The sequence below is a fragment of the Colletotrichum destructivum genome, chromosome 3 (assembly GCF_034447905.1).
Source record: "Colletotrichum destructivum chromosome 3, complete sequence".
NCBI lineage: Eukaryota > Fungi > Ascomycota > Sordariomycetes > Glomerellales > Glomerellaceae > Colletotrichum > Colletotrichum destructivum.
Window position 1 is genome coordinate 4162595 of NC_085898.1, and position 19861 is coordinate 4182455.

General features: G+C 55.8%; 3 protein-coding genes across 3 annotated transcripts; 1 reads left to right on the plus strand and 2 right to left on the minus strand.

The window, feature by feature from the left end:
• Positions 1–511: 511 nt before the first annotated feature.
• CDEST_05354 (Putative AAA+ ATPase domain, dynein heavy chain region D6 P-loop domain, dynein heavy chain, tail) lies at positions 512–14283 on the plus strand. The gene is made up of 3 exons (XM_062921513.1): positions 512–1177; positions 1242–13555; positions 13610–14283. The coding sequence occupies exons 1-3, from the start codon at positions 889–891 to the stop codon at positions 14060–14062; spliced, it is 13056 nt and encodes a 4351-aa protein (XP_062777564.1). The 5' UTR covers positions 512–888; the 3' UTR covers positions 14063–14283.
• A 928-nt stretch (positions 14284–15211) lies between these two features.
• Positions 15212–16194, minus strand: CDEST_05355 (Putative holo-[acyl carrier protein] synthase). The gene is made up of 2 exons (XM_062921514.1): positions 15869–16194; positions 15212–15727 (listed from the first exon to the last, which is right to left on the minus strand). The coding sequence occupies exons 1-2, from the start codon at positions 16135–16137 to the stop codon at positions 15469–15471; spliced, it is 528 nt and encodes a 175-aa protein (XP_062777565.1). The 5' UTR covers positions 16138–16194; the 3' UTR covers positions 15212–15468.
• Positions 16195–16300: 106 nt separating this feature from the next.
• On the minus strand, positions 16301–17827 carry CDEST_05356 (uncharacterized protein). The gene is made up of 4 exons (XM_062921515.1): positions 17645–17827; positions 17364–17580; positions 16912–17314; positions 16301–16863 (listed from the first exon to the last, which is right to left on the minus strand). The coding sequence occupies exons 1-4, from the start codon at positions 17673–17675 to the stop codon at positions 16627–16629; spliced, it is 888 nt and encodes a 295-aa protein (XP_062777566.1). The 5' UTR covers positions 17676–17827; the 3' UTR covers positions 16301–16626.
• Between the last annotated feature and the right edge of the window lie 2034 nt (positions 17828–19861).

Here is a 19861-nt window from a genome sequence, read left to right on the forward strand (position 1 = left end):
CTAAGAGGGGGGATTGGGAGGAGCCAAAGGGACTTACTTGACAGCGTGTCTGAGCTCCTCTCACTGCTCCTCTATCCAGCATTGCCAGCTATGCCATGCCAGCACAGAAAAGAAGAAAGGTTCCATAATGGAGGTACCTACATTTGATTTGATGTGACTGAGTACCTGTAAAGGGCTTCAACCAATCAATCAGACGGGCCCGTGAGTCCTTAGTGGGACTGATGTGCTTCCCGCCGCGCAGCTCCAGCGTGGCCAGCGAAGCCTCCCTAACACATGCCCTTCGCGACAAGGGTCCTGCCTGGTCGCGTAAAACCTGCAGACTTCTGACAAGAGTGGACACATGTATACTCTTCACTGTTTTTTGCGCTTGGTGTACATTAATTACTCACCGTGCTTGCTACTGCAAGATGCGAGGGCGACGTGAAAAAGTGGAACCGCGTCCAAGTCAACGGTCCGGGGGTTGTCTGGAAAGTCAACATTGCAGATTATCCGTATCGTACCTACCTGCTACCTCACCTGTTTGGAGGGCTATTCTGCACTTATCTCCATCTACCCAACCGGCCGCGAATAGTCACCGAATCATAACCTACGACGACGACGTCGAGCACTCCCGATTTTTGTACGCGATACCCCCGTCCAACCCAAGGATATCCAACTCTCCTTTAGCACTCGTTCTCTTCATTTCGCTTCTTTTGCATCCACCGCGTTCCACCTTCTTGGTCCTACGGCCAGACAATCACCGCCCCCTGAAGGTTGCCTGCCCTCAGACTCGGCAGACCTGCTGCTACGCCAACCTCTTATCTACCATTGCACACACGATGATGTCGACGTCGAGCCTGTAAATATCGTCCTTCTGCCTCGTCCGACCCAGACCACCCATCATCCGCCATGGAGGTGGCATCGCCCCAACTCCCCGGCGCGAACGGCGTCGCCTCGCCCACCGCCGATCCCTCGATCGACTCGAATGGCGTCCTCGACCATGTCGCTCAAGCATGCCAGATAGCCCTCGGGGCCACGAGCGAAGACCTCCAGAGCCCAGGGAGCTTGCTCCACAAGCACCGTTACTCCGACACGCTCCAGCGCTGCACCCGTTTCGCAACTGATTCCCTCATCGCCCTGTACATTCAGAAGGACATCCTGCCGGCGTCCACAATACAAAATGGTGCCGAAGACCTGAGTTCGTTTGACCCGCCTAGCAACACGCTTCTTGGAGTATACCCCCGCTAACCACGTCAACGCAGAGTCCCCGGCCTACACATACTCCCTGACGACCGAGATATCCTCTTTGACCCCGACGACCGTCTCGTGGCTCGTTCTACTCAAGCAACGCCCCGGACCCATCGATCATACACTCCCGCTTACTTCCCAGATACTTATCACCAACCTGCCGGGCCCTGCAACCCTAAACGCCACCGCCGGCGAGCAGGGCCCCTCCACGTCGCCCTTTGAGGTTTTGCATTCCTACGTTCACCATGTGTTGGCACAGTACTTCGATGCCAACACCCGCAGCCAGATCGCCAATGGTGCCAGGGGCAGGGCTGATGTGGACTCGAAGACGGGAATTCCCGTCACCAAGAAGAGGTGGAACGATCTGGAGCTGAGCTTGCTTCACCTGCAGCAGAATGTGGAAATCCCCGAGGTGTCCCTGATGTTCCACACAATGGTACAGAATGCACTGGAGGAGGCCGAATCGCGGCACTCGAAGCCTACGCTTGATCTCATCCCCAGTACCGACCTCACAAACAGCACCTTCCTCAACAGCTTGCAGAACAACGTGAACAGCTGGATCAAGTCGATCCAGGTCATCACGAGGATGACAAGAGACCCTGCGGACAACGCTAAGGATTTCAAGTTCACCGCCAGTCAGGAGGTTAACTTTTGGCTGTCGATGGAGTCCGCTCTGGAGGGAATTGAGGGTCAGCTCCGCAGCGAGGGCGTTTTGTTGACCTTAGAGATTCTCAAGCACGCCAAGCGTTTCCAGGCTACCGTCAGTTTTACTGCCGACACGGGCTTGAAGGAGGCCATGGAGAAGGTTCAGAAGTACAATCAGCTCATGCGAGATTTCCCGCTTGATGAGCTGCTCTCCGCCACGTCCCTGTCCAAGGTGAAGGATGCCATCATCCAAATCTTCGGTCACCTGAACAGAAAATTGAGGATCTGTCCGTATCCTATTCGGAGAGCATTGCCGCTGGTGGAGGCCATCTCTGGGGACCTGGATGAGGTGCTGCATCGACTTCTGCCTGGAACGGAGCTTGTGAACCTTGACTACAACGAGTTTAAGGCCATTATGAAGTCCAGCGATGACATCTTCACCACCTGGGACGAGAGTATCAAGGAGTTCACCAATGTCGCCCGCGAGGTCACCCGCCGGAGAAACGAAAAGTTCATTCCCATCAAGGTCAACCCCAAGCATGCCGAGCTTCAGAGTCGCCTCAAGTATGTTAGCACATTCCGCGATAACCACGAGCAGCTCCAACGCACCATTGTCAACGTGCTCGGCCCCAAGGCTACTGTGAGCGGCTTGACCGAGACCACCAACACCAACGGCGTTGTCGTCGTGGAGGAGATGGGTGACGTGGATGCGGTCGAAGAAGTCAAGCAGGCGTGGGAGGCGTTGAAGAACGTCGACCTACTGGACGTCTCCGCCGAGGGCACGGAGAGGTGGGCCAAGGCCGAGAACATGTACAATGAACGGACGTCTCGAGTTGAGAACTCCATCATCGCGCGCTTGCGTGACCGTCTGGCCACGGCCAAGAACGCCAACGAGATGTTCCGCGTCTTCTCCAAGTTCAACGCGCTCTTCGTGCGTCCCAAGATTCGTGGTGCCATCGCTGAGTATCAGAACCAGCTGATGGAGCATGTCAAACAAGCTATTCACGCCCTCCACGAGCGCTTCAAGCAGCAGTACGGCCACTCCGAGGCTCATGCTATGGCCCAGCTGCGTGACCTGCCGCCTGTCTCTGGTGCCATCATCTGGGCTCGCCAGATCGAGCATCAGCTCGATAACTACATGAAGAAGGTCGAGGACGTGCTGGGTTCCGAGTGGGCCATCCATGCCGAGGGCCAGAAGCTCCAGAGCGAGAGCAACCTCTTCAGGAAGAAGCTCGACACGCAGACAATCTACAAGGCGTGGCTCGACGACGTTCAGCGCCGGCAGATTTCCATATCGGGCTTCTTGTTTGACATCCGACGCATGCGATCGACGGGCGGCAACTACGAGCTTCTGGTCAACTTTGACCCCCAAGTCATCACCCTTTTCAAGGAGACCCGGAATCTTATGTGGCAGAACTACGCCGTTCCCCACTCGATCAACAACGTGTCCAAGGACGCCAAGCGTGTCTACCCGTTTGCAGTCAGTCTCATGGAGAGCGTCCGCACCTTCTCGCAGACGATGCGCCAGATATCCGAGATGGGCGAGGAGGCCGTCCTTGTTTATGGGTACAGAAACGACGTCTACGCACTCGTCTCCAGAGGCGTCCCCCTCAGGTGGGAGTCGTTTGTCAATTCGCATGAAATTTTCTTTTCCACCAAAAACAACGCGACCCTACCCAACGTGTCCGAGTTTGGGCTTTCGAAGCCGTCGGAGAGCAAGCACAGCCTCTTTATCCGCGAGTTCGCCGCCGCCGTGTCTCTGCTGCAGACCAAGACCGCCTCTTTAGCGTCCATCCATGCGACTGTGGAGAAGGCGGTTGCCGAGCTTAACGCTTGCCCCTATGAAGCCAGCGCTTTTGCCTCGCGCCTGGAGACCATTCAGACAGCTGTCGATCAGCTCAACCTGGAGCAGTATGTCAACCTGCCCTATTGGGTCGAGAACATGAACCAGAAGCTCAAGGAGGTGCTTCTCGGTCGTCTACAAGAGGCCATTCTGGCTTGGATCCAAGCCTTCGAGGACGACTACCTTGACGACGGTCGCCGCAAGCAAGTCACGGAGAACGGCGAGGAACCTGTACAAGAGGGACCGGCCATCAGGCGCTTGATCCATGAGCTGTCCATGCGGAATCAGGTGATCTACTTGGATCCTCCTCTGGAGTATGCGCGCTCAAGCTGGTTTGTCCAGCTGCATGAGTGGTTGGGAATCGTCTGCAACCTCAAAAAGATCAAGGCCACACGCTACCAGATGACCTTGACAACGACTACGATGGACGAGCCTCACTTTGACGACCTCCCGAGCAATTGCACGGATTTGCTCAGCCGCGTGTACGTGTCTGTTGAGAAGAAGCTCCGTGAGATTGGGTCCTATGTCGACAAGTGGCTGCAGTTCCAGTCTCTCTGGGATCTTCAGTCGGAGCAGGTGTACGAAGCTCTCGGTGATCAGCTCTCGAGATGGCTTCAGCTTCTCCAGGAGATTCGGAAGACTCGCCAGACTTTTGACACCCAGGAAGTCAGCCGGCAATTCGGCCACATCACCATTGACTACGACCAGGTGCAGACCAAGGTCAACGCCAAGTATGACCAGTGGCAGCACGAGATTTTGATGAAATTCGCCAGCAGACTCGGCAACCGCATGCGTGAAGTTCACGCCGACATTGAGAAGGCCCGTCGAGACCTCGAAAGCCAAGGCTTAGATGCGTCCTCAACTGCTCAAGCCGTCCAGTTTATCACCGTCGTGCAGGCTTGCAGACGCAACGTGAAGCTTTGGGCACCTGAGATCGACATGTTCAGACAGGGACAGTCCACCCTCGTGCGCCAGCGCTACCAGTTCGCCAACGACTGGCTTCACATAGAACAGATTGACAGCTCGTGGGAGTCCCTGACCGAGATCTTGGAGAAGAAGTCCAAGATTGTGCAGGATCAAACCGACGCTCTCAAATCAAAGATCATCGCTGAGGACAAGATCGTCAACGACAGAATTGCCGAAGTCGCCGTGCAGTGGAACGATGAGAAGCCTGTTTCCGGTACTATCCAGCCCGATGTTGCATCAGCGACCCTGAGCTCCTTCGAGGCTAGAATTTCCAAGCTGCAATCCGACTTCGAGATGGTCGCCAAGGCTAAGGAAGCTCTCGACATTCCTGCCGCCACGGACGCCTCTCTGGGCACTATTTTGGAAGAGGTACAGGATTTCCAATCTGTCTGGTCCAACCTGTCCACTATCTGGGCTAGTCTCAACGAAACGAGAGAGATCTTGTGGACTGCCGTTCAGCCCAGAAAGATTCGGTCCAAGATTGACGACCTCATCAAGAGTACCAAGGACATGCCCAGTCGCATGCGCCAATACGCTGCGTTTGAGCATGTCCAGACTATCCTACGCGGCCTGCTAAAGGTCAACTCTGTTCTTTCTGACCTCAAGTCGGAGGCGATTCGTGATCGCCACTGGACCAAGATTTACAAGCAGATCAAGCCTGGCAAGCGATACTCGCCGGTCTCGATGACTCTCGGCGACGTTTGGGACCTCAATCTCGTCGCTACAGAAGTCATTGTCAGAGACATCATTGCCCAGGCCCAGGGTGAGATGGCCCTGGAGGAGTTTCTCAAACAGGTTCGCGAGACGTGGTCCACTTACGGGCTGGAGCTCGTCAACTACCAGAACAAGTGCCGTCTCATCCGTGGCTGGGACGATTTGTTTGCGAAATGCAGTGAGAACTTGAACTCTCTTCAGGCGATGAAGCACTCACCCTACTACAAGGAGTTCGAAGAGGAGGCATCATCGTGGGAGGACAAGCTCAACAGAGTCCACGTCCTCTTCGATGTCTGGATTGACGTCCAACGCCAATGGGTTTATCTCGAGGGTGTCTTCACCGGCAACGCCGACATCAAGCACTTGTTGCCCGTCGAGTCCTCTAGATTCCAGAACATCAACAGCGAATTCTCCGCCGTCATGAAGAAGGTCTACAAGCAGCCCTACGTTCTGGACGTTCTCACAATCCCCAACGTCCAGAAGTCTCTCGAGAGACTGGCTGAGCTTCTCAACAAGATCCAAAAGGCCCTGGGTGAATACCTCGAGAAGGAGCGTGTCTCATTCCCCCGATTCTACTTTGTCGGTGACGAGGATCTTCTTGAAATGATTGGCAACAGCAATGACACTTTGCGCATCGCGAAGCACTTCAAAAAGATGTTTGCTGGTCTTTCTGGGCTCATCATGGACGACGAGACGATCATCTCTGGCTTCACATCCAAGGAAGGCGAAGCCGTGCGTCTCAAGAAGGAGATCTCGCTTGCCAAGACACCCAAGATCAACGACTGGCTCGCTCTACTGGAGAACGGCATGAAGAACACCCTAGCCGAGCTCCTCGCGGAGGCTGTCGATCAGTACACCCCCATCTTTGAGTCTGAAAAGATCGAGAAGGAGGCCATGGATACGTTCATGGAAGCTTTCCCCAGTCAGATCGTCGTCCTCGCGACCCAGGTCGTCTGGACGACAGCCGTTGAGAAATCTCTGGTTGATGGCGGCAAGACGCTACAGTCGCTCTACGACCGCGAGGTCCAGGTGCTTCGCCTCCTTGCCAACACCGTCCTGGGCGATCTTGAAATCATCCAGCGCAAAAAGTGCGAACAGCTCATCACCGAATGCGTTCATCAGCGAGACGCCATCGAGAAGTTGACCAGTCTCAACGCCACCACGCCGACTCACTACTGGTGGCTGCTTCAGATGCGCTACGTCTACACTCCCGAGGGCGACTTCTTTCAACGCCTGCAGGTCAAGATGGCCAACGCCACGCTCGCCTATGGGTTTGAGTATCTCGGAGTTCCCGACCGCCTCGTCAGAACACCCCTTACGGATCGATGCTTCCTCACCCTCACCCAAGCCCTCCAGCAACGGCTGGGTGGATCTCCTTACGGTCCTGCCGGAACGGGTAAGACGGAGTCAGTCAAGGCTCTCGGCCTCCAGCTTGGTCGTTTCACCCTTGTCTTCTGCTGCGACGACACTTTCGACTTCCAGGCCATGGGCCGCATCTTCCTCGGTATCTGCCAAGTTGGTGCGTGGGGATGTTTCGACGAGTTTAACCGTCTCGAGGAAAGGATCTTGTCGGCCGTCTCGCAGCAGATTCAGAACATTCAGCTCGGCTTGAAACAAGGAGCCGAAGACGAGAAGGCCCAGACCGAGCTCGTTGGACGACAGCTCCGCGTCAACGCGAACACTGGCATCTTCATCACCATGAACCCCGGCTACGCTGGCCGTTCCAACCTCCCGGACAACTTGAAGAAGCTGTTCCGCAGTGTCGCCATGTCCAAGCCTGACAAGGAGCTCATTGCCGAAGTCATGTTGTACTCCCAGGGCTTCAACCAGGCTAAACAGCTCTCGAAGCATACGGTCCCATTCTTCGACCAGTGCGCGGCGAGATTGTCGAAGCAAGCCCATTACGACTTTGGTCTCCGTGCCCTGAAGAGCGTCCTCGTCAGCTCAGGAGGGCTGAAGCGTGCGCGACTTCTCGAGAGCGATGGCAGCCTTGGGGCCGAAGAAGTGGTCGAGCCTGAGATCATCGTCCAGAGCATCCGAGAAACCATTGCGCCCAAGCTGATCAAGAGCGATGTCGAGATCCTCACCGAGGTCGAAGAGGCCTGCTTCCCCGGCGTCAAGTACGTCCCGGCCAACCTGCATCAGCTCGAGGAGGCCATCAGAACTCTTGCGGACGAGAGACAGCTGGTTGTCAACGACACCTGGATGACCAAGGTCCTCCAATTGTACCAGATCCAAAAGATCCACCACGGCGTGATGATGGTCGGTAACTCGGGCACTGGCAAATCTGCCGCCTGGACCCTTCTGCTCGACGCACTCCAGAAGGTCGAGGGTGTGGAGGGTGTGCAGCACGTCATTGACTCCAAGGTCATGTCCAAGGAGGCGCTGTACGGAAACCTCGACTCTACCACCCGTGAGTGGACGGACGGTCTCTTCACCAGTATCCTGCGCAAGATTGTCGACAATCTTCGAGGAGAGGATTCCAAGCGCCACTGGATTGTCTTCGACGGTGACGTCGACCCTGAATGGGTCGAGAACTTGAACAGTGTGTTGGACGACAACAAGCTCCTCACCCTGCCGAACGGTGAGCGTCTCAACTTGCCCGCCAACGTCCGCATCATGTTCGAGGTCGAGACCTTGAAGTACGCCACTCTTGCCACGGTCAGTCGTTGCGGCATGGTCTGGTTCAGCGAAGACACTGTCACGCCGACTATGATGCTCGAGCACTATCTTGGCACGCTTCGCTCCAAGCCCTTTGAGGACCTCGACGAGGACAATGTCGCAGCTGGACAGAGTCCCGCAAAGGCTCTCGCCATCCAGTCCCAAGTGGCCGACCTCCTCGGTGCTTTCCTTTCCGGGGAAGACTTCCTCGTGGCTGCACTCAAGGAAGCCGAGAGTTACAATCACATCATGGACTTCACTGTCGCGCGTGTGCTCAACACCCTATTCTCTCTCCTGAACAAGGCAGTGCGCGACATGATCGAGTACAATGCCCAGCACTCCGACTTCCCTCTGGATCCTGATCAGGTCGAAGCCTTCGTCGCGAAGAAGCTTCTCCTCGCGCTCGTATGGGCTCTCACCGGCGACTGTCCTCTAAACGACCGCAAGTCTTTTGGAGATGCTGTCTGCGGCCTTGCCAGCTTCGGCAACCCGCCTCTCGACGGCACTAGCTCGCTCATTGACTTCGACGTCACTCTCCCCAAGGCCGAGTGGGCGCCGTGGCAGAACCAGGTGCCGACCATCGAGGTCAACACTCACTCTGTCACGCAGACCGACGTGGTCATTCCGACGCTGGATACCGTGCGTCACGAGGATGTCCTGTACTCCTGGTTGGCCGAGCACAAGCCACTGCTTCTTTGCGGTCCTCCCGGTTCGGGTAAGACGATGACGCTGTTCAGCGCTCTCCGCAAGCTTCCCAACATGGAGGTTGTCGGTCTCAACTTCTCCAGCGCAACGACGCCTGATCTCCTGATCAAGACCTTTGAGCAATATTGCGAGTACAAGAAGACCCTGAACGGAGTAATGCTCTCGCCGACCCAGATCGGCAGATGGTTGGTCATTTTCTGCGACGAAATCAACTTGCCCGCGCCCGACAAATACGGAACGCAGAGAGCCATCTCCTTCCTGCGTCAACTCGTCGAGCACAACGGTTTCTGGAGAACGTCGGACAAGTCCTGGGTCACCCTCGACCGTATCCAGTTCGTCGGTGCTTGCAACCCGCCCACCGATGCAGGCCGTACGCCCCTTGGTGCTAGGTTCCTCCGTCACGCTCCTCTCATCATGGTTGATTACCCCGGAGAGCTCTCCCTGCTGCAGATCTACGGTACTTTCAACTCGGCTGTTCTCAAGATTATCCCGTCTCTCCGCGGCTACTCGGAACCGCTGACCCAAGCCATGGTCAAGCTCTATCTCGAGTCGCAACAGCGCTTCACGCCCAAGATCCAGCCTCACTACGTGTACAGTCCTCGTGAGCTCACCCGATGGGTGCGAGGTATCTACGAGGCTATCCGGCCTCTGGAGACCCTTTCCATTGAGGGACTCGTCCGCATCTGGGCGCACGAAGCGCTGCGACTCTTCCAAGATCGTCTCGTCGCTGAGGATGAACGTCAATGGACCGATGACGCCGTCCGACGGATCGCCCTTGAGCTCTTCCCCACTGTTGATGACCAAAAGGCTCTCGGCGGCCCCATCCTCTTCTCTAACTGGCTGTCGAAGAACTACGTACCTGTCGACCGGGAGCAGCTCCGAGACTTCGTCAAGGCCAGACTCAAGACCTTCTGCGAGGAAGAGGTTGACGTGCCTCTCATTTTGTTCAACGATGTCCTGGAACACGTCCTGCGGATTGACCGTGTTTTCAGACAGCCCCAGGGCCATCTTATTCTCATCGGTGTCAGTGGCAGTGGAAAGACGACGCTTTCGCGCTTCGTGGCATGGATGAACGGCCTCAAGGTCTTCCAGATCAAGGTTCATGGCAAGTACTCCGCCGAAGACTTTGATGACGATCTCCGGGATGTCCTCCGTCGCTGTGGTTGCAAGGGAGAGAAGATCTGCTTCATCATGGACGAGGCCAATGTTCTCGACTCTGGTTTCCTCGAGCGGATGAACACTCTGCTGGCCAACGCCGAGGTTCCTGGTCTTTTCGAGGGAGATGAGTTCGCCGCGCTCATGACGGCTTGCAAGGAGGGCGCCCAGCGACAGAACTTGCACTTGGACTCGCCCGAGGAACTATACAAATGGTTCACTCAGCAGATTGTCAAGAACCTGCACGTCGTGTTTACGATGAACCCGCCAGAAGGCGGTCTCGGATCCAAGGCCGCGACCAGTCCCGCCCTGTTCAACCGTTGCGTGCTCAACTGGTTTGGCGACTGGTCCGATCAGGCCCTCTTCCAGGTCGGCCACGAACTCACCCAGTCGATGGACCTGGACCGCCCCAACTTCCAAGCGCCTGATACCATCCCGGTGGCGTACCGCGGCCTCAGCCTGCCCCCCTCGCACCGCGAGACCATCGTCAACTCCATGGTCTACATCCACTACTCCCTCCAGAGATTCAACACTAAGCTGTTCAAGCAGCAGGGCAAGGTCACCTTCCTCACCCCCCGACACTTCTTGGATTTCGTCGCGCAGTACGTCAAGCTCTATAACGAGAAGCGCGAGGATCTGGAGGAACAGCAGCGCCATCTCAACGTTGGTCTCGAGAAGCTGCGAGACACGGTCGACAAGGTTCGCGACCTGAGGGTCAGCCTTGCGGAGAAGAAGTCCCAGCTTGAGAAGAAGGACGCCGAGGCCAACGAGAAGCTGCAGCGCATGGTTGCGGACCAGAGAGAGGCCGAACAGAGAAAGAACACCTCTTTGGAGATCCAGGTTGCCTTGGAGAAGCAAGAGGCCGAGGTGGCCACAAGAAGAAAGGTGGTGTTGGAGGACCTCGCCAAGGCCGAGCCCGCCGTCGAAGAGGCCAGGGCCAGTGTTAGCAACATCAAGCGCCAGCACCTGACCGAAGTCCGTTCCATGGGCAACCCTCCCCAGGGTGTCAGGCTGGCCCTCGAGTCCGTCTGCGCTCTGCTGGGCCACAAGGTCAACGACTGGAGGATGATCCAAGGTATCATCCGTCGCGACGATTTCATTGCCAGCATCGTCAACTTCGACAACGAGCGCCAGATGACCAAGTCTCTGCGTGTCAAGATGCGCAACGAGTTCTTATCAAACCCCGAGTTCACCTTCGACAAGGTCAACCGTGCCAGCAAGGCCTGCGGTCCTCTGGTGCAGTGGGTGGAGGCACAGGTTTCGTACTCTGAGATCCTGGACAGAGTCGGCCCTCTCCGAGACGAAGTCGACCAGCTCGAGGAGCAGGCTCTGCAAACCAAGGCAGAGGCTAAGGCCGTGGAGAATACCATCAACAACCTCGAGTCTAGCATCGCCCAGTACAAGACGGAGTACGCTGCTCTCATCAGCGAGACCCAGGCTATCAAGTCCGAGATGTCCAAGGTCCAGTTCAAGGTCGACAGGAGTGTCAAGCTCCTCGACAGCCTGTCATCCGAGAGAGTGCGCTGGGAAGAGGGCAGCAAGTCCTTTGAGACGCAGATCAGCACCCTCGTCGGAGACGTGCTCGTCGCCGCCGCCTTCTTGGCCTACAGCGGTCTGTACGACCAGACCTTCCGCAAGTCGATGATGGACGACTGGCTGCACCAGCTGCAGCTCTCTGGTGTCTTGTTCAAGCCGCACAACCCGGTCACCGAGTACCTTTCGACGGCCGATGAGCGCCTCAGCTGGCAGGAGAACAGCTTGCCGGTCGATGACCTGTGCACGGAGAACGCCATCATCCTGAAGCGATTCAACCGCTACCCTCTCATCATCGATCCTTCCGGAAGAGTCACAGAGTTCTTGCAGAAGGAGAGCAAAGAGCGTCGCCTGACTGTCACCAGTTTCTTAGATGATTCGTTTACCAAGCAGTTGGAGAGTTCGCTGCGTTTCGGCAACCCCATCCTCATCCAGGATGCCGAGTACCTCGATCCTATCCTCAACCACGTCCTCAACAAGGAATACCAGAAGACTGGTGGGCGTGTTCTCATCCAGCTCGGCAAGCAGCAGATCGACTTCTCGCCGTCGTTCAAGATTTACCTGTCGACCCGCGACCCGTCGGCCACGTTTGCTCCCGACATCTGCTCTCGAACCACATTCGTCAACTTCACGGTCACACAGAGCAGTCTCCAGACCCAGTCCCTCAACGATGTGCTCAAGTCCGAGAGGCCCGATGTCGACGAGCGGCGATCCAACCTCATCAAGCTTCAAGGAGAGTTCAAGATTCATCTGCGACAGCTGGAGAAGCGTCTTCTACAAGCTCTCAACGAGTCTCGCGGAAACATACTCGACGATGACAACGTCATCGAGACTCTGGAGACGCTGAAGACGGAGGCTGCCGAGATTTCGGACAAGATGAGCAACACCGAGGGCGTCATGGCGGAAGTTGAAGAGATCACCCAACAGTACAGCATCATCGCCCGCTCCTGCAGTACCGTCTTTGCGGTGCTGGAGCAGCTTCACTACCTCAACCACTTCTACCAGTTCTCGCTCCAGTACTTCCTCGACATCTTCCACTCCGTCCTCCATGGCAACAAGAACCTCGCCAACGAGACGAACCACAACATCCGCCGTGACGTTATCGTCAAGGACCTTTTCGTCACAACGTTCAAGCGGACTGCACTGGGCCTGCTTCAGAAGGACCGAATCACTCTGGCCATGCTGCTTGCTCAGGCCACGCCCTACAAGATGGACAAGACGCTGATCGACGTTATTCTTGACGATCGTGTGGAGGGCAAGGATCTCTCCACCGACAAGGATGCCAAGGACGACGCCTTTGCACGCGCTGGCCGCATGAACGCGCTGAAGGAGAAGCTCGATAGGGTATCCTCTACTGATTGGGACAAGTTTTTGACGGAGGAGCTTGCGGAGAACTTTGTGCCCCCGATCTGGGAGGACACCACGGAGGCCTTCGACCAGGCCCTGCAGTCCCTGCTCCTCGTCAAGCTGTTCCGCCTCGACCGGTTCGTCCCGGCCGCTGAGCGATTTGTCACCCTCGTCTTCGGCTCTGACACATTTGATGTTGTTGAGGACCTCAAGGAGACCGTGAGCCAGGTGCCGGCCACGAGACCGATTTCCTTGGTCTCCAGCCCTGGTTTCGATGCCAGCTACAAGGTGGACAACCTCGTCGAGAGGATGCGCGTCAAGTGCACAAACATCGCCATGGGTTCCAACGAGGGTCTCGCAAGCGCCGACAAGGCAATTAGCAACGCCGCACAACTCGGCAACTGGGTCCTGGTCAAGAACGTCCATCTCGCTCCTACGTGGCTGCAGAGTCTCGAGAAGCGCATGGAATCGCTCAATCCCCACTCGGACTTCCGGCTGTTTTTGTCGATGGAGTCGAGTCCCAAGATTCCCGTCAACTTGCTCCGCGCCTCGAGAGTACTCATGTACGAGCAGCCCGCCGGTGTGCGCGCCAATATGAAGGACTCCATGTCCTCCCTGTCGACGAGGGCCACCAAGGCCCCTGTGGAACGCACAAGACTGTATCTTCTGCTCGCGTTCTTGCACGCCGTCGTCCAAGAGCGTCTGCGCTACGCCCCCAGCCTGGGTTGGAAGGGCTTCTGGGAGTTCAATGACAGCGATGTAAGTCCTACACGGTGCGGTCTACTTGGATGCACATCTGCTAACACGCCCTAGTACGAATGCTCGGCATTCATCATTGACACGTGGGTCGAGAAGGCCGCCGGCAACCGTACGAACATTGCACCCCAGAGCATCCCCTGGGAGATGATCCGCTACCTTGTGACGGAAACATACGGCGGCAAGATCGACAACGAGGGCGACTTCAAGCAGCTGAACGAGCTGGTACACTCGTTCCTGACTCCCTCAGCCTACGATGTCGGCCACAAACTCGTCGAGGGCGCAGATAACCAGGAGGAGGGCAGCCTCGTCGTACCGTCAGGCACCTCCCTGCAGGACTTTATGGCATGGATCCACAAGCTGCCGGAGCGTGAGCCGCCCACGTACCTAGGCCTGCCTGCCAACGCGGAGAAGCTGCTTCTCGTCGGTCTCGGACGCAGTCTCATCGGCAACTTGAAGAAGGTGACGGAATTATTGGAGGAGGGTGAGCAGCTCATGGTCGAAGCCTAGTGAGCTTGCCGTGGGGAAGAGTACGTGCATGGTTCGTGTCCTGCGCCCTGAGGATGGATTCCTTCTTTCTTTTGTGTTTGAGATTGAGCGCGCTGCGCCATTCATGTGTGTGTTCTCTTGTTTAGACTGTTTGGGCGGCATCGCCAGAGACTGGAACGGTTTGCGTTGTCTGCAGTAAATTACTTATACAATGATACCCTTCATTGGAGATTGGCTTCCAGCTTGTCTTCTGCATTTGCCTGCGTGTGGGATGTGGTTCTTCTATCGGTGGGGCGGGGGTTGCTTCAAAAATGAAAAGGCTGCATGCGCCACGAAAGACGGTTGGCAGTGCGCGATAGCATGCACCGCGACAAGAACTCAACATGAAAACCTAGGTGGGTGAAGAGCAACGACCGATGCAAAGAGGACAGACAGGTATAATAAGAAATAGTCGCAGTGTATGTTGCTGTTTAGAGAGCAGAAAAAAAGAGACGGCAAGGTCGAAATGCTCGAAGGGACTTGATTATCAAAAGGCAAGATGGTAAACGGGAGGAAGAGGGCAGGGGGAGGATGTCTGAATGGGAGGAGATGGAGTGGGAGTTCGACTTGTGAAAACAGACGGTACATGGAATTGGTGGCACTCTGGTTCGTTTGACAACCCACCTGGGCAAAATGTAAAAAATGAGACTCATAGAACATTTCTCATGTTCTCGACGACCAACCTGGGACTCGAACCCAGAATCTTCGGATGAGTTTGTATTCCTCATAGGAATCCGACGCCTTAGCCATTAGGCCAGCCGGCCATATGGATCTAATTGCTTTGTTGGAGAAACCCAGCCGGAATTAAGTCTAAGTTCTATGCTTTGAGTGGGCCTGTGTACGGTGGATACCGCCATTGAAAGTAACTATGTTTGCTTTCCTTTTAAGGGGGGGGGGGTGTTGTCCCTGTGGGTCGGATGGCAAGCTGTGGCAGTTACGGATTGCTGGTTGAAGACCCCTTCGGCGATCCGTTGGGTGCTGCTGTTTAGGCCTCTAGTTCCTTACTAGTGACCAGTGGGATGTGCACGGGAGTTCCGGGATGCGTTTCTAAGGCTTTGGGGCTACGTACAGCGTACTCGTGGTAAGCACGCTGGAGAAGAAACTGCACACAACCACCCGGTAAACGGTGATGACCACTGCCAGTTATACATTTAAACAGATGGGAGCAACGATTGTTTTGGGGTGACTGCCAGAGACCTTGCAGGTCAGGATCCAGAGACCATATATGGTACATGTGTGCATCGAAATCCATCCACGCCGCGAGGCGCACGGGGCCCACAGCCAGAACTACCACGGCAGTCTCGCAGAAGCACGCCTGCTCTCCTGGACCACGCTCTCACCTCGGCAGTTCGCGCCCACCGTCGACCCACGGTCCAGACAGAAGCCTTCTAGTCCACCCTGTCCGTCGCCTCCGGCTCAAACCCGAGACACACGGCCGTGGCATAGTCCCCGTCGTGGCTGATCGAGACCGCGGCGGTCTGCTCGGGATCGCCTTCCCTCTCACCCCGGATGACGGCCACGGGCGGCCCGCTGCCGTTGGCGTTCTTCTCCCTGCCCGCCTCCAGGGCCCGCCTGACGATGGTGATGTCGTGGAACGAGAGCTTCCTAAAGGGGTGCGCCTTGAACGCGGCTTCTTTCGCGGCGAACCTGGCTTCCTCGTCAGTTCCGAGGACGCCACGACGGGGGCGAAAAGCGGCTGGGTGATGTGCCGTCGCCGGGGTGGGTGGCTCGCGACGGCATCATCGTGGTAGCTGGTGGCAGTGCGTGCCCGTGCATGTGCGCGCTTACCTCCCGGCTACGAAAGATGCCCTCTTCCACAACAGTGGATTCTGTTTCTTCAATGCTGGAAATCCTCTCTCTTGGCTGGTCTCGGGCTTCGCCATCGGCTCACGCGTCGACGGAGGGTCAACAGGTACTGAGGCGCGCTCATCCTTGGTCAAGACACGCTCAAGAAATCTGGTCCCTCGGTCACTGGCCAAAAGTCGATATATCCGTGAGATTTGGCATATATCGGTGCCGATATTCAGAGGGAAAGGAAACGGCCTGGGCGACACCATGAGTCCATCTATCAGCAGATTTGTGAATCCGCAATGCGAAACGTGAACAACTCGGAATTGCTGGCAATGAATAGATTCACTGTCACAGGGATCCAAAAGAAACGACCATTCCGCATTAAGACTAATCCATATCGATAAATGAAGCTCAAACGATAACGATAACGATAAGACGAGACGGCCGCTACGTCATTCCTTCGCATCCCTACACCACCTCCCAACCCAAATGACAACAAAGAGGAATTACATTCCACACCAACTCTGTGCATGCGTAATGCTATGTACATGACACCATACAAGTCAGTTGTCGTAGGAATATCTCGGTACAACACTTCTTGGTCCCGTAATTCTGACTTGGGCATCTGGTCAACCCTCTCTCTGCTCCGTCACCTGTCTCCGGTCTTAGCTCGATGGGTGCTTCAATCGAGTAAGGTCCACTCAATTCTGCAGGCTACCATGTTGCGCTGTCAGAGTAAGTGAGGCTGGGAGCATTTACTGGTCATCGGCGAGAAGAGGGGCGCGCTCCGCGTCAGCAGGAGCGGAAGAGCGGCTTCGCCAAGGGTAGTCCTTGCCGGTTGCAGCCGGGTAGGCAGTGACGAGCGTCGAGACGAACAGAACGGCCATGATGGTAAAGGCAAAGATCCACTGGAAGGCAATGACCTGGCGGTGGAACTGGGCAACACCGATGGCGGCAGCCAGAGCGCTGAGGGAGAATCCAATGGTGTAATCCTGGATAAGTCAGCAGACGGACAATTGCCACGGTTTCACTGGGCGTACCTTGTATGCTACGATGAAGAAACCGCCGTAGACTAGGATGGACCAGATGAAGATGTTTCCAAAGATGCGGGCAACCAGGCTATGCGGGTGAGGGACCATGATGGCACCGTTCCAGTAGATGGCCACGAACGTCCACGCCAGAGGAGCAGAAATAACGGGCCAGTGGATGAAGCGCGGGTAGGTGTTGTGGCGGAAATACAGCGACGACAAGTTAGCGAAGTTGATGAGCAGAATGAGTTCGGCCCAAACAAAATGGGAGCGGACAAAGAGCATGACGAATGCGAAGTGCAGCAGGTTGTTGAATATGAAGTGAGATCCAACACTGGCGGCGGCATTGACATAATCGCTATTGCTCGAGAAGAGGTGGGCGACGTAGCCGACTTGCAGAATGAAGAGAATGATCCTGGATGTTGTTAGATCAGGCCCACCTAAACAACGCTGTTCATACTCACCAGTAAATGTCGACAATGACCGAGTTCAGTGTAAAGGCAGTCGGGTACAGGTAGTTCTGATCCCAGATTCTTCTCCGAATCGTGAAGCCATCGCGGGGCTCGTTGAAGGTATAGTAGAGGGTGACGACGAGGGACAGGAGCCAGCTCAAAATGGTCAAAACCTTATACGTCGTGATGGACCTGACGCTGTGAGCCTCCTTCTTGGAGAAGGGGTTCACTGGAATCCCGAGGTTAGTTTCGAAAGATGAGAGCATGTTTGCTCGACGGTTGCGAGGACTCACGGGCATTGATGCGCTCTGTTGCGGTAGGCATCTTGAAGAATGAACTGCCAGACTCGTCACTGTTCTCGTCGAGTATCTCGGTCGGCAAGCGCTATTTGTTGACGGCTAGCCTAAATCGTTGTTCGGTGTTGTGTTGTACAGAACGACGTTGCTAGCAGGCAGAAGCTTGAAGGTGGAAGAAGACTTGGAGATGACCGCAGGTAGTATTTAAATGGCAGAAGCAGGAAGCTTGGGGTTGGGGGGATGGCTGAATGGGACGTTAAATCTGCGGGGAAGCAACTCGTCACAAGTATCCGTAGGTACATTAGCTTGTAACACGGTGCCGGGAGCTCGAAGGAAGGTACGGATAGCAACGTTCGTATGTATCTTTCCCTCTGCTGCAAGCACGCCGGGCGTTGGTTACGTAGGTAGCTGAGGTGCTCTTCCGCAATGCCACTCAACTGCCACACCTACCATACGCCTCTCGAGCTTCTCCCCCGCCACTCCCTCATAGGAAGGCATTGCCCACCTTACGAAGTAACGACTTTTGGCACGCATTGGGCGGGGAAGGATGGACATGACCCATTGCTGCTCTTGGGCCCAGGTCGTCTGTGGCAAGAGCATAATCCAATCTGTGCGTTCGCACAGGGAAAAGCTTGGAAAGGCCGGAACATGAGCCAGTGGACGAATGAGATGATACGACTTGGGCGTGCTTGTCTGGACGCCTTGCTTGTCCCAGAAGGCAACGGACTGGTTCGCTGGCTGGCGTCTGGAGCATTGCATCGCATCCTACGGTTGTACTTGGCAGCACACGCAAGCTTGATGGTTGACTTGCTCGGTCGGAGGGCCATTTCAGAGACATGAGGAAGAGGTAGCCAGCCGCCCTTGTCAGCGGTTTGAATCGGGATCGCCCCTGTGCTTCGCGGTTCAACACAATAACACAGGTAGTAAGCGTACACTAAGTATTCATACAAGGAGCCAATGTTTTGGGAGTTGGGCAGGCGGACTGGTCCTGCCAACCCTGCCCGTTTGATGCGCTCGCTTCCTTGTTCTATCCGATTTGGCTGCACAGGGTATATCAGCCACAACCCGGACCACAAGGTCTAGACAGGCAGGTAACGACGCGTTGGCGTCAGAGCTGACGATACTCCATAGGCAAGGAAGAGCCGGGTTACCACCACATCAAAGCTGTATGAGTCCATTCGACGGGAACCAGAGCTTTCAAGGGGAGGATTGAGACCACCCACCAGACTTTGGTCATCCCCTGTACCTACCTTGATGGGGTGACACAGCAGCATTTGACCGACGGGGTGCCACCATCCAGGCTGGGAGGATGTCAGGAGGGAGACCGATGGGGTCGAGGATGGGAGATCCTCTAGCCAAGGAACAGACTGCGTTCGGCTGTGTAGCGCCATTCCCTAGCACCATGATGAAACTGGACGGGCTTGGGTTTTGGACACAAAAGATACAGACGTTGGAAGCGATAAGGTGAAGGTCAACTGAAGCGAGACGGAGAGAGAGAGAGCGCGTGTGTATGTGTGTGGACTATGGAGAAGAGACACTGAGAGACAGAGAGAGAAGATCCTTGCAGCAGTCCGATGGCTAATGGCAACAGGGGTGACCGTAGTGCGAACACTGGCAAATGTGATCCGTGATTGGGTCATCCTTGCACGAGTATGACGACTTTGCGAGACGTTTCTCCACCCATCCCGATCCATCTAGCCAAAAAGGGGCCACTCTTCCCGCTCCCAAAACTTCCCCATCCTTTCACGTCTCGCACCGACATTCTGCCCTTGGTCACCCATCATCATCACCTCATGGCTTCCCATCTGAGCTGACGACCCACTGTACCAAACAGGGCAACGTTGTCTCTTGCTCCAAAGAGACGTCCCGCTTCGAACTGGCGCAGATGCAGCCTCTGCGTATCCTGCGCATCTGGAAAGTTGCCTGTGACTGCTGCACACCACCTATCGTCCAATTCTCCAATGGAGCGGGACGCCGTCCAAGAGGACGCCATTCAGGACGAGGCGGCGGAAGCTGTAAGTACCTAGGTAGTAAGGTAGTGCGCGCAACACACCATCTCACACTGCTAATCCAACACACATGCCTGAACACACACCGCCTTCTTTGCCTATGGGCAGGATTCCCATCGTCCAGAGCGACAGCTAGGAGGACGAGCTGTTTAATACGAGGATGGTTCCCTGGGCCTCATCTCGATGTGGGGTATCTTTTGTTTCT

What these genes read in the sequence shown, in the direction of transcription:
- CDEST_05354 (XM_062921513.1), top strand. Translation starts at nt 889, where the DNA reads ATGGAGGTGGCATCGCCCCAACTCCCCGGCGCGAACGGCGTCGCCTCG. An exon ending in AAATGGTGCCGAAGACCTGA is followed by an intron (nt 1,178 to 1,241) that starts GTTCGTTTGACC and finishes ACGTCAACGCAG; the next exon opens with AGTCCCCGGCCTACACATAC. An exon ending in GGGAGTTCAATGACAGCGAT is followed by an intron (nt 13,556 to 13,609) that starts GTAAGTCCTACA and finishes AACACGCCCTAG; the next exon opens with TACGAATGCTCGGCATTCAT.
- CDEST_05355 (XM_062921514.1), bottom strand. Translation starts at nt 16,137, where the DNA reads ATGGTGTCGCCCAGGCCGTTTCCTTTCCCTCTGAATATCGGCACCGAT. An exon ending in GCATCTTTCGTAGCCGGGAG is followed by an intron (nt 15,728 to 15,868) that starts GTAAGCGCGCAC and finishes CGAGGAAGCCAG; the next exon opens with GTTCGCCGCGAAAGAAGCCG.
- CDEST_05356 (XM_062921515.1), bottom strand. Translation starts at nt 17,675, where the DNA reads ATGCCTACCGCAACAGAGCGCATCAATGCCC. An exon ending in GTCATTGTCGACATTTACTG is followed by an intron (nt 17,315 to 17,363) that starts GTGAGTATGAAC and finishes AACAACATCCAG; the next exon opens with GATCATTCTCTTCATTCTGC. An exon ending in TCTTCATCGTAGCATACAAG is followed by an intron (nt 16,864 to 16,911) that starts GTACGCCCAGTG and finishes TGACTTATCCAG; the next exon opens with GATTACACCATTGGATTCTC.